Source organism: Molothrus aeneus, chromosome 6, assembly GCF_037042795.1.
Source record: "Molothrus aeneus isolate 106 chromosome 6, BPBGC_Maene_1.0, whole genome shotgun sequence".
Classification (NCBI taxonomy): domain Eukaryota; kingdom Metazoa; phylum Chordata; class Aves; order Passeriformes; family Icteridae; genus Molothrus; species Molothrus aeneus.
In genome coordinates this window covers 57,127,264-57,140,205 of record NC_089651.1, presented here as the reverse complement: position 1 = coordinate 57,140,205, position 12,942 = coordinate 57,127,264, and the positions used below count along the sequence as shown (strand labels likewise).

Here is a 12,942-nt window from a genome sequence, read left to right as displayed (position 1 = left end):
GCCCTGTGCCAGACAGGAGCAGCATGGGGGCATGTCTGTCCAGAGCAGGCTGCTGCAGGCAGTGCTGTGTGTCATTGATTGTACACTGATGCCCATGCTGACAGGCTGACTCACTTTGGTCCACAAACCTGGTTGTGAGATGAGTGACATTTCCAGCCTGGGAAGGTGTGAGAGGCTCTGTGCTGCTCAGACACAGAGGGCTCAGCCCTTGCCATTCACCTTGCTTTTGGTTTTAGGTGATGCTTGCCAAGATAAAAGAGAGTGGGGAGCTGTATGCAGTGAAGGTGCTGAAGAAGGATGTCATTCTCCAGGATGATGATGTTGAGTGCACCATGACCGAGAAGCGCATCCTCTCCTTATCCAGGAACCACCCCTTCCTCACCAAGCTCTACTGCTGCTTCCAGACTCCTGTAAGTATAGCCCAGGCAGTGGCCAGCCTTCCACCTAGCACTGGTTGCCATGAGGAACCTTGCTGTTTATTTGGCCCCTGGCCTGTTATCAGTGTCCACCTCAGACCCAGGAGAAACCTCTCTGCTCAAGGATGTGTGGCAATGTTCCTCACTTGGGGTCACCAAATGTAGAATTTTCAGGCAACCCCGACATGGGAAGAGATGAGAATCTTGACTCCACGTTTCAGAAGGCTGATTTATTATTTTATGATATATCTATATATATTATATTAAAAGAAAATTATATACTAAAAACTGTACTAAAGAAATAGAAGGGATTCCATCAGAAAGCTGGAATGGAATGGAATGGAATGATAAGAAAATCTTGTGACTGACCAGAGAGTTTGAGACAGCTGGACTGTGATTGGCCATTAATTAAAAACAACCACATCAAGACCAATCAAAGATGCACCTGTTGCATTCCACAGCAGCAGATAATTATTGTTTGTATTTCATTTCTGAGGCCTCTCAGCTTCTCAGGAGAAAAATCCTAGCAAAAGGATTTTTCATAAAATATATCCGTGACAGGGATGAACAGAGCACTGTGCTGTATTGCACCTCTGACATCTGCTGGGCATTTGGCAAACAAAATCCTGGCCTTTTCTGAGCTCCCTAACAAACTGGTAGGGCACAAAGCCTTTCTTTGTGTCTTCCCTAGAAACATCTCTGTGCCATTGAACGCTTCCAAATGCAAATGTCTGCACACCTGCAGTGTCCTCTGGTTGGTCTGGGATCTCAGGCTCTGCTCTGTTGCTGCCTGAATTTTTAACAAGGCTGTATTTGCATTGAGTTTTCTGCAAACTTTAAGATTTGCACTTGGAACTGGAGGTAGCCTCCAGTCTCTGCCAGCCTTTGTAGACTGCTCAGAACTGAACAAAAGATCCTTTAGGGGTTACTGGAAAGGGTCTGCCTGACAGGGGTGGACACTGAGTCAGATCCATGTATGGTTGGTATTTCTTTTTGTGTTGGGCAGACAGATGGCAGCATTGCTGTCCCTTGTGCCCTGTGTACCTAGGTGGAGGACAGGATCTGGCCTGAGTGCCTGGCTGGGAGCCTCATCTGGTGTGTGCTGGTGCTGGGAGCCTCTTGCTGGTGTGGGTGGTGGAGGGAGGAGTGGCTGAGATGGAGGCAGTGGCCACAGCCATGTATGGCAAGGTGAATTTGGGAATCCCTCAGCTAAGCTGTTATTAGGACCAAAGCATTTCATGCAGTGTAGCTCTTCAAAACTGCCTAGGCTCCTTTCCAGTTGTATTTTGTTCTTTGCTAAAGGGCAGTGGAGTTTGTTTTCCTCTTACAAGAAGTAGGAGAAACTTGCCCTTTTAATTGCAGCTTTGCTCCTCCTACATAAACCCAAAATACCTTAAAAAAACCAAAAAAAGAGCAGACAAATGTATTCAGCCACCCACCCATTTCTCTTTTCACTGGGGTGATGCAACAGTTAGCTATGGAGGTGAAGAGCTGTGCTCATTTAGGGTGGAGCCTTTGGGTAGACTCATCTAATAGAAATGAGTGGTTTGTGCTGGGTTTCATTTAATGCACAGCTCACATGGTTCACAGAGCAGCTGTGCTGTATAGCAGAAATGAAACTTAGAGCTCACTGTTGTCACTAGTAACCAAAGAGGCTTTTATTTTGTGATATTTCAACTTGTAATGGCTTTCCTGAAATATCAGGAATGTCCAGTATTGATGTGTTCTGTTTGAGGTCAAATGTGGACTTTGCCACTCATTGCTATGGCCTTTGCTATGGCTTTGCTTACTAAACTTGCAGTGTGGATGTGAGAACAGCAAGTGTGCTCCTGGGCTGTGCAGAGTGCTTCTTATGAACTCAGGGAGGATTCAAGGTCACTGTGTGAGCAACTGTTTGTCATGTTCAAAAAAACTGAACACAGTCTGCTGTAGGTGCAGGCAAGCTCTTCTGGGCTGCTGAAGTAACTGCAGAGTCTTTTGCAAAGAGGAAGAAAAGGGGAGAACTCAGCCTGTTTAGACTAGCAAACTGAAAGCAAAAAGAGGATCTGGTTGATGTCTGCAGATGTCAAGCACTGAGGAGGGAAACAAAGCTGTCAAGATGCTGGTTAAGATTAAATGAGTCTAGACTGGCCATGGGTACAGTTAGACTGGAAATTAAAAGGGCGTTGCTAAACAGTAGAGCAGCCTGGAACAGGAGTTTCTGGACCAGCTTGTCATCAGAGGAGCAGAGGCAAGAGCCCCTCAGCCCTTGGTGCCCTGAACACAGAGCTGGTCACTCCTTGAAATGGTGCCCAAGGAGTGGTGCTTGTGTAGCAGGACCCTGCTATTTCCAGTCTTTCCTGGGTTCCTCTTTCACTTGAATCCCGCTTCCCCTCTGCTGATAAACAACACAGAAAAGGGAAGCATTTTTAACCAAAAAAATGCAGATTTCAAATTAAAGTGTTTCATGACATCTTTTGCCCCTGGTCTGCATTCAGTGACACCAACTTCAGTCCAGAATAACCAGGTTTAAATTGCTTACAATAACACAATTAAACCCCTTTGCTGTAGCAGAGAAATTATTGCAACAGCAGGGTATTCACTGGTCACATCCTTCCAGGAAGGCTTAACCAGGCTGATACAAACTTGGGGTTTCTGTTTATTGTTTTTATGGCATGGAGATATCCCCTCCATTAACAAGACCTTGGCAGAAAAAGATATCTATCAATATAAACCATTATAGATATAAAAAGAGTAACCACTTATTCAAAATGTCATCCTGCAGCCATATTTAAAAATTTATGGATTTGGGAGCATGGTATCACAAATACTCAGTTTGCAATTACATGAAAACCACATCACATGTATCACAGTTACAGCCCAGACACTTAAAATGTGGTATTAATGGTTCATGTTATAAAAAAAACCCCACAACTCCAGTCTGCCATGGAGACCCTGGATACATAATGACCTACAGGGCCTGCCTTTTGGAATTTTTCAAGAACTAGCCATTTTGAAGCCTCTTACCATTTGTCAAGGCCAAGTCGATGCCTGATCCCATAAGATCAGGCCAAGCTGGGACTGACTGGCAGAGGAGAAGCCCAGCTGGGAGGCAGACAGGGCTAGTGGTAGGTGCCAGGTTCAGTCTGAGCCAGCAGTGCAGCCCCATGGAATGTGAGCTAAATTATGGACCAGGCTGCTTCAGGAACTTGGAAGAGTCATTATCCATTCTGCCTGGCACTGTTGAGGCTGCACCTGACACAGGGGTGTCCAGTTACAGCCTCCCCCATCCCAGTTCAGGAGGAAATAATGGAAACTCCAAAGGAAGGCTCTTGGAAGCACCCGAGATGCTGTTGCAGTTTGAGGACAGAGCACTCACAGGATCTGAGAATTTGGCTGGATCCAGGGCCACTTGAATTCTTTCTTTCACAATATCCCACCCAAAGCAGCAAATTCTTCCCCTGGCTTAAGCAGCCTGGGGGTGACTTTATCAGCCTGGGACATGTCTGTGCTGCACAGTGTGATGTCATGTGGTGCCAGGAATGCAGCATTATTCCAGGGGTGCCCCATTTCTGGAAGTGTCCAAGGCCAGGCTGGATGAAGCTCTGAGCAACCTGATCTAGTGAAAGGTGTCCCTGTACAGGAGAGGAGGGTTGTAATCAGATAATCTTTAACATCCCTTCCAACCCAAACCATTCTGTGATTCCATGATTAGCTGAGCAGGCACAAGTACCCAAAGCAGGTAATGACCTGAGCTCATCTGTACTGCTGCTACCTCTGCTTGCCTATTTTAGAGCTGGCTGAGCTTTTTCTGAGCTTACATTAGCCCCTGATGGTTTTCAGAAAGGTTTTCTGTTCTCTTGTGCTGCCTCTGTGCTCAGTGCGAGCCTGCCTTAGTCTCAGCTGCAGCTTCAGTGATGCCCTCCAGCAAGGGCAGCTTTATTTGCCCAGGGTGGACTCCAGGCAGCCTCCCTGCTCCATCGGGGCTGAATCCTGCAGCCACTAGGTGGTAGGAGCTGCAAGGGCTGTCCCTGCCTGCTGTGGGTCACAGTCTTCAGAGTGTAAAGATGAAATATCAGCAGCTCAGCAGGCTGGCAGAGGCTGGATGTAGCCATCCGTGTGCCCAGCACTGGGCTGGGCAGTTTTGGACTTGCACCTCTGGATTCCTTTCCTATGAAAGGCAAGGAAGGAGTCCAGATGCTCCATTGCAGGGGGGAAGTTTAAATCTTGCTTCACCTGCATCTGTGGGAGGTCTTTCCTGCTCACCACCTCTCTGTTTTTTTTAATTTTTTTTTAATTGAAGGACTTGCCCTGGGAGCTTTCCACCTTGCCTAAGCCATTTACCTCTGCTTTTTCTAGGGCCTTAGAATAATTCTTTAGTGCCAGAGAGGATTATGCTCCTGCTCTAGTAATCTGTGAGTTGCTGACAGGTGCTGGGACCTGCGGATAATCGTGGATCGTGGATTGGGGGTGACAAGCATCAAAAAGTGTTTGTTTCCTTTTACCTGACCCTGGTGTCATCCAACACCTCAACAATACTGTCCTAGGAGGGGTGAAAGAGGCTATAGGTATAAATAGCTAAGTCAGTAATATAATCCTGGGGAATGTGAATCCTGGAATGTTTTAATTAAAATCAGTTTGCAGTAAGCAGGTCCTGTCTTAGGGGTTTAGGAGCCATCCTTCCTGCACAGGTGATTTTCTTTTAAATCCTTTTGTCTCCACTCATATGCATGAGAATGAAGAGGGCTGGGGGAGATCAGCTTCCCATGCCAATAGTGTTGAATAGCTTCTGGTTTTGGGTGTATGGCCCTTATCCCTTTTCTCATGACCAAAGGGTCCTTCCAGGGGACTGTCCCCCAGGCAATGCTGTTCCCAGCACTGTCCCTGTCAGCCAGCCTGATCATTATATGGATTTGCTTTCCCTCTGGCTCTGCTGACAGTTGCTGAGGCGCAGAGCCTGCCCCTGTTGTTCCAAAAATAGTGAGACAGGAGCACTTGGCAGCAGGCTGTGATTTTCTATAACGAGTGTCCTTCAAGATAATGATGAGCAGGGGTGCTCTTCAAGCCAGGCAGGACTGGCCTGGGACTCCAGGACAGCACAATCATGGAACTGCTCCCGTTTTACGAGGGCAGCTGCTGTTTGGCACTCAGCTTTTTGTCCCCATTTCTGGCTGAGGGCTCATGGCACGCTCTCAGCATGGAAGGGGAAGGCTTCTCCACATCTCCACTGGCTCTTGGGGCGCTCAGGCAGTTCTGCCAGGGTCAGTGTGGTCATCTTGTCAAGGGTTTAGAGATATGGGCCTGTATTTCACCTCCTAGAAGTGCTAGAGCCTGACCTGGAGCCTTCAACAGGAACATCATTTTCAAGTGAGGGCCCACAAGCCAAAGTGCTGGGACTGAGAGGTGGCAGCTCACCCACCCCTGGTCTCCAGGTGCACCAAGGGAGGTCTAAGTGCCCTTGTATGTCCAGGGGAGTCCTCAGTCCTGGTGCCCCCAGGGGATCTTCAGCATCAGCCTGGTTGTCCACCAGCCACTCCAGCATCACCAGACGGGCAGAGCACAGGGCAGAGCCCGGTGTGGTGAGGTCAGGGAGGCTGGAGAGGCAGTGACAGCCTTCCTGGGGCTCTGGGAGATGAACAAGTGCCCTGACACAGACTTTGGAGTGTGCTGGTAGGCGTTCAGGAAGCAGTGAGGCCTCTTTGATGTTCCCTTTGAAAGGCACTGGGAGGGAGCCCTTTGGGAGCAGAGAGGATGGCTTTGATGCACTCTCAGGCTCTGAACCCCAGCATTCCCTCTGTGGCATGTTGTGGAGACACAACTCCATGTGTGCATTCACATGACAGCCAAATGCATGTCTTGGGTGCTTTTCTGCGGGCATTTTTCTCTTACTTTTGAGAAAAGACTTTTTCTCTTATTCTTGAGATTTGGCACCTGTGTTAGCACCAAGCCACTCTGCTGGGAGACTCTGCAAGTCAGGCTGGCAGGAGCTGCAGTTGTTCTTTACCTGGGGTGGCAGGTTGGTTTTTGAGGATTCTCGGACAGGGAGGTACAGAGGAATTTTCTCTCTCCCCCTTCACTCTCCAGTGCAGATCCTGCAGCTGTGTGCCCTCGTGTTGGCTTTGTGACCACAGCAGGGACAGCCAGTTTCTGCTTTCCTCTGGCTCCTGTCTAGCACAGAATAAAGGCAGGCTGGTTGAAAGTGCATCTTCCTGTGGTTTGACAGTGTCCACATCACCAAAACCCCCTGATGTGTGCGCTGGCAGGCTGGTTCCAGCTGTCAGTAAACCTGACATGCAAGGCCTGTGCAGCCCACTCGGAAAATCTCTGCTTTTTCTGACACCTGCAGTGCCGCCTTGCAGTGGTCACTTCGTTGCAGGAACATTTGAGGCCAGGGGTTTTTTTGCAGGCAGGAGGTGAAACAAGATCAGACTGACATTTGTGACTCTAAGCTGTGAACTTTGCTGGATGTCCACGCTCGGGCTGCACCCTGAGGCAGTGAGAGCTGAGGTGAAAACATGAGCTGCAGGGTTGGAAGGGTCAGCTGCCATCGTCCTGTCGTAGTCCCCAGTGTAACTTTCTGACCCCAGATGGTTGAGGGACTTTGGATATTTGCATTTTCATGAAGCTGATATAAATGCCTGTCTCCATCTGCACTGGCTTAGGGAAGAGACTGTAGCTTGGACAAATCATCAAGCTCACTCCAAGGGTAGGCAAGTGTGTTGCCTATGGTTAGCCACAGTATGTGAAACTAATGTTTTTTGTCATTAAAATCAAGGAAGTTGTGGCTTGAAAAGAGATCAAAATGGAAGCAAGCAGTTCTCAAGCAGCCCTGAGCAAGCAAGTGCCAGTCAGTATTGAGGAGGAAGGGGAAGAAAAAAACAAAGGCAATCTAAGCTCAGAGAAGAGGTAACTAACTGAGGTGTGAGCTGGTGGTGCTTTAGGTCTCAGTCTCTTTGAATCCATATTGCTATCCAGGTGTTATTTAAGGTGAGAAGGTGATTCACAAATCCTCACAGCAAGCTGTTTCCAAGTGGCTTTTGGGTGTTTTGGCACTCTTAATTTTTGTGAAGACCTTTGGCTGAGCTTGTAGAGGTCTCTAGCCTTCCCTAGCCCTGCCTGAGCCAGCAAATATTGCAGAGCTCAGTATTTTGTAAAATGGGAAGAGCTGTTGCAGGTTGGTCCCTCTGAACTGAAAATATAATTTTCAGTATCTTTTTTGAGTTGAGGGCTGTAAAAAAAGAGTGGTATTTACAGGGCTACTGTCTCCTGAGACACCAAGATGCCAGCAGCCAGCTGAGGGGTGCAGATGACCTGTAAATCTTTGATTAACAGGTAATGTCTATAGTGTCATACACTCTAGTTCCTTATTTCTCAATTCATTCCCCTCTAAGTTCACTCAGTCCTTTGAATTTTTGTAATTTTTCAGGTGGGAAGAAGTATTTCTTTCTTTATCATTTTAAAAGGTCTGGGCGGGAAGATTTTGTGTTGCTTCTTTCAATTTGCTTTGTATCCTTTTAATATTTCATTTTAATGATGCTCAAAGTGTCTTTTTGTTTTTTAATTGAGATTAAAAAAACAGACTTTTTTCCATAATTTATTGGCTTATCTGAATTTTGGGTTTTATTTCTAATTTAGGTCTGGTTGTGTTTAAAATGGCACAAGTACAGGTGAACAGGATAATAATCCTTTTGCACATAGGGTGTGTAAAAGTTTCTGGTGAAAAGATGAGCTAATAGTGTAACACTACTGTGAATTAGGCTGTCTTGCAGGGAGGGGATGAGGAGGAAGGATGTGTGTATGCTTCACTTCAATACCCCAGAAGATGCATTGTTCCAGACAAATGACTGAATTTGCCTGTTACAAAAACTCTCCAGCAAATGAGCTTGACATTTCAGCCAAGTGGTTGAGAAAATAGGGGCAGGAATTTGGAGGATGCAGTTAGATTTGGGCTTGTTTGTTTTGGTTTTTTTTTTTCCCTGGGGCAATTGGGAACCCACAACCCCCCTCAGCTCATCCTGGTTTGTGGTTGTCATCCTTGAGCTCCTCTGGAATGAGCTGGGTGTTGATGTGCACTGTGCACCCGAGTGCCAGGGCCACCTTCACCCCCAGGGACCCTGCAGAGTTTATTTATGTAGGTGACAAGAGCCAATTTATGATTCTCTGGGCCGTGTGTGTGGGCCTTGCTGCAGTGGCCTCACAGGGAGCCTCGTGGTGCCCACTGTCAGCAGTGTCAGAGGGCAGAGTGTGATGGGTGATAACCAGTGATAACTGCCTCATTTAGCTTGGTGACTCTTAATTTAAGGACCTAAAAACGAGCCTGGTGTGGGGAAGTGACCTGAGATTCTCAGAAATGTGCTCACCAGCTGCCCAGCCTGAAGGAGACATCACATGCACCTTATGCCCATTCTGAGCTGGCTTAATTTCCACTGCACCTCCTTCTAGCTTAAAAAAAAAACCACCCAAAAGCAGCAGAAGAGAGAAACCTTCCCTTTCTTAGCCTTTCAGCTGCATGGCACAGTGAGCCCTCACTGGGTAACCCCAGGGCTGTGTGTGCCATCTGTGGCCTGGTTCCCTGAGGCAGAAGTGGTTCCTGGGGCTGGCAGCAATTCTGCAGCCACTGGAGCGGGGAGGAAGAACAGCTCAAGAGAGCAGCTGCCTGTAAAACCTGCTGCCTCTGTGTCTGGGAGTCCTGGGCCACATGGGGTTCCTTGTGAGGCAGCATGGGGCAGAGGTGTTCCTTGATGTTGCTGTGATTTGAACCCAAAGGACCAAATCTTCACCTGGCATCAGTCACTGCCTTGCTCCGCTGCAGTCGAGCGCGAGCGGCTTCGTCTGGGAATTTGGGGCTGAGCTCATGAGGTCTGTTCTTGTGCTCACACTGGTGTTTGTGCAAGGGTTGTTGTGGTGGGGCTGTTCACAGGACACCTGTGATGCTCCTTGGCTTTGAAACCATGTATAACTCCCCTGTTCTCCCTAACCCTTGGAGCTGGGAGCAGCAGTAGCTCCTGAGGTGCAGGGCTGCCTTGGTCCATGGCTGGCTATAGAGGGGAGGCATTTCCAGCAGGAATTCATAGAATCTGTGTGTTCTGTGAAGGGCTGGCTATGGAATCATAGGCTCATGGAACAGCCTGAGTTGGAAGGGACCCATCAGGAGGACTGAGTCCAGCTCCTGGCCCTGCACAGCCCCATCCCCAGGAGTCCCACCCTGTGCCTGAGGACATTGTCCAAACCCTCCTTGAGCTCTGCCAGCCTTGGTGCTGTGACCACTGCCCTGGGGAGCCTGTTCAGTGCCCAGACACCCTCGGGGTGAAGAACCTTTTCCTGATATCAACCTAAACCTCCCCTGACACAGCTTCAGGCCATTCCCTTGGGTCCTGTCACTGGGCACCACAGAGATCAGTGCCTGCCCCTCTGCCTCCCTCATGAGGATGCTGAAGAACCTATGTGAAGGAGGGGAAGCACTTCCAACAGTGGATACTGTGGAAGGATGTGCATGGAGGCATTTCCAGCAGGAATTCATTGGTTCTGTGGAGGCCTGGGTATGGAGGATGGGCATTTCCTCACAGAGCAGCATCTAAGAGTGGGGCATGACTGTGTTAGTCCTACAAAATTTCAGCTACAAGCCTGTGTCTTATTTCTCCTCCACATCCTGTGCTTTGCAGTACCTTGACCCAGATACAGATGGCCCCTTGCACTGCTGGGGAGTTGGACATGTGGCTTTCTGGAGCCCAGGGCTGAGAAATGATGGTTTATTTGCTTGCTCTCAGCAAGACCCAGGGCAGATTTGCTTTGTGTGGGGGTTGTGGACCACGAAGGGAGAACATTGGGAAGACTGAGAGAGCCTGCCAGCTCTTGTAATTATCTTGTAATGATTTGCTTGCAAGCTTCCTAAGCCCTGCTACTCTTTTTGGAAACAATAAATTTTCTCTGGGAAGCAGTGACACAGCTGTCTCTGTTTGGGGATGACTTGGAAAACCTCCCTTCTGCTCTGCAAAGCATAAACTACCAAAACAGGGGAAAATTACTGTTTTCTTGGGGAAGCCCTTTGGCTTCAGTGAACTGAGATTGAGCCCACAGCTGATTTTCTAAGGAGTTGTGTGCATGAATTATTTCCAAAAAGATAAAATGCAAACTAAGCAGAATTCCTGAGCCAGGCGGATTGTTTTTTTGTGGGGAGGAAAATTGGAGCCTTGTGATTGGTGATAAGGTCCCAGGAGGTCTTGTGTGGGTTATAAATGGACATCAGCTACAACTTTTAAGTAGAAGAGGGTAGAAGCTGGCCATCACACTGTCCTTTTTGGGCATGGGGAGAAAAAGGATGCTCTGTAAATAAAATCTGGATTTTCTTTTTCTTCCCCTGTGATGACAAAGAGGAAAGGTGTGAGGATCCAAAGCAACTTGTAGAGCTGGTGAGGACAAAGGGCTGAAGTGATGCTTGAGATGGATTTTAGTGTTTGCAAGGGGAGTAACCAGTGTGTGGTTTGTCCTTCTTGGTGGCTCTTGCAGTCAGGGACTTTCTTCAAGCCCCACAAAACTCCCTAAGACAATGAACAAATATAATGGGTGTATGTAGCTGCTGTCAGCCACTGCTGTGCTTCTAATGCCCTGTTAATGGGTGAACAAATAGGGGTGGAAAACTGAAATGAAAAAGAAATAAATTTTTAGAAAAGCCAAGAAAAATAAAAAAGACAGCTCTCTGGTGTGAAAATTGACAGGATTAATCTCTACAAGTAGGTTGAAATAAACCTGCCTGATCCCATGGATTTTATTTCCTCCAAGTGTTTTTTTAATTTACAGTAACAATTGCTCTGAGAGTTTATTCATCCTGATCCCAGGCCAGGAGTGGTGCAATGTGATTTCCTCCTGTGGCTGCCACTTGCTGTGAAGCCTTTGGTGTCACTGTTTCCTGTTGACTCAAATGCTCCTTTCTTACCACGTCAAACAGAGATACCACATCAGGCAGACTTCTGGGCAAAGCACAATAGAAAAATAGACATTGAGGAGTCCAGCATTGGGCCCTGTCAAAAAACAATTCGGGTTTCAACTCCTCCTAATTCCCACTGATTGTACCCAAGAAAGGAGGAGACCCATAACTGACTCTTAGGTCAGATTTGCGAGTGTCTGAACTATCTGCTGTTTTAAGATCTACTTTTCCTGGCCCCTTCTTAAGTTATTTACTCAGTCTTACTCTTCTGGCTGAAAATTGTCTTCTTTTTTTCTTCTTTCCTCTTTTTTTTCTGTTTGTTTCCCTCCTTCCCTCCCTCTTCTCCTTTCCTCCCCCTGCCCTTCCCTTCCTCTCTCTTCTCCCCTCTTTCCTCCCTTCCCTCCAGCTCCCTCCTTCTTTCCCCCTCTTTTCCTTTCCTTTTCCTCCTCTTTTTTTTTTTTTAAGGATACCACTGTTTATTTTATTTCTTAATGATTCCTGGGAGAGTGGTTGGTCTTTGCAGTTTTGCAAGCTGATGGTCTTCCTTAAGAGTAAAAATGGAAGGCTTTTCCTGGCTTCTAGATGATTTTCCCCAAAGGATGGTCATTAGTGCTGATTTTCCAAATGCTTGTTGCCAGGCTTGTAGCTGACCAGTGCACAAATGCTGCATTATAAACCAGTTGTAATACCAATACAATAAACCAGTTGTAATACCTATCCTGCTCTTTCCTTCAGCAGCCCTGTGGGATTTCTAAGTGTTAGGAAACTGGATAGACAATAAGCTGGACCTCCTTAAAATAAATTGGAAAAATAAAATTAAAAAGCTGCAGTAACCCAGAGTTCTGTATCTATGCTTGACCAGTGAAATGAGTCCATGGGTGGGTGTGACTGTATAACACGTGCAGTTATACTTGCTCAGGTTTGCAGTTAGTCTGAAGCAAAAGCAGTTTTTAGCAAAAAAGCTGCTAGTTCAATGGCAGCAGTGATGTGAATTTTAAAATCAGCTGTTCTGGTGCTTACCTGAACATTTAAGAAAGAAGTAGTGTCTTCTGTAAGCATCATAGTAAGGACTAGTACAGGCAGAAGTCTGAGGTGGGCCATGGAGTTTTGCCTGCTCTGGTGAAGCTGGACATACATGGTTTAAGATAGAAAGTGTTAATTTTGTTTCCCTGAAGGTCACCTTTAAGGAAAGAGTAGAAAATCCATGTGTGTTCCCCTAAGTGCATGCATGTTTATACAGGCATATGTATCACTTACATAAATACACACACACCATCCCTCACCAGGCTGCTGGTAAATTAAATTGCTTCCTGTTAGGGATCTGGCAAGAGAGATTTCTTTTTAAGTATGGGCTTGAGGAGATGCCTGGACAAGCTGGGCTAGATAAGCGTGTGTCATGTGGAGAGATCAGCAAGGAAGGAGGTGGGAAAGAATAACAAGATGTAAAAGCTGGCCTGACTGGAGAGGCAGAGGTGATACCTGTGCTGCAGCCAGAGGAACAGGCAGGCACAGCACAGCCAGGCTGAGTTTAACCTTCTGCAGTGAAGATGTGGCATTGGAGGGCTGATGTGGGCTGAAGAGCCAAGGCTGGTGGTGGGTTTGCACAGTTCATGCTGCTCTGGC

General features: G+C 47.3%; 1 protein-coding gene across 1 annotated transcript in view; it reads left to right on the top strand.

Moving 5' to 3' along the window:
- Positions 1-12,942, top strand: part of PRKCH (protein kinase C eta) — a 112,621-nt gene that overhangs the window by 53,445 nt on the left and 46,234 nt on the right. Inside the window, exon 9 of the mRNA XM_066551656.1 lies at positions 237-410. Coding sequence (XP_066407753.1) covers positions 237-410 — 174 coding nt within the window. The remainder of the gene's footprint in view (positions 1-236; positions 411-12,942) is intronic.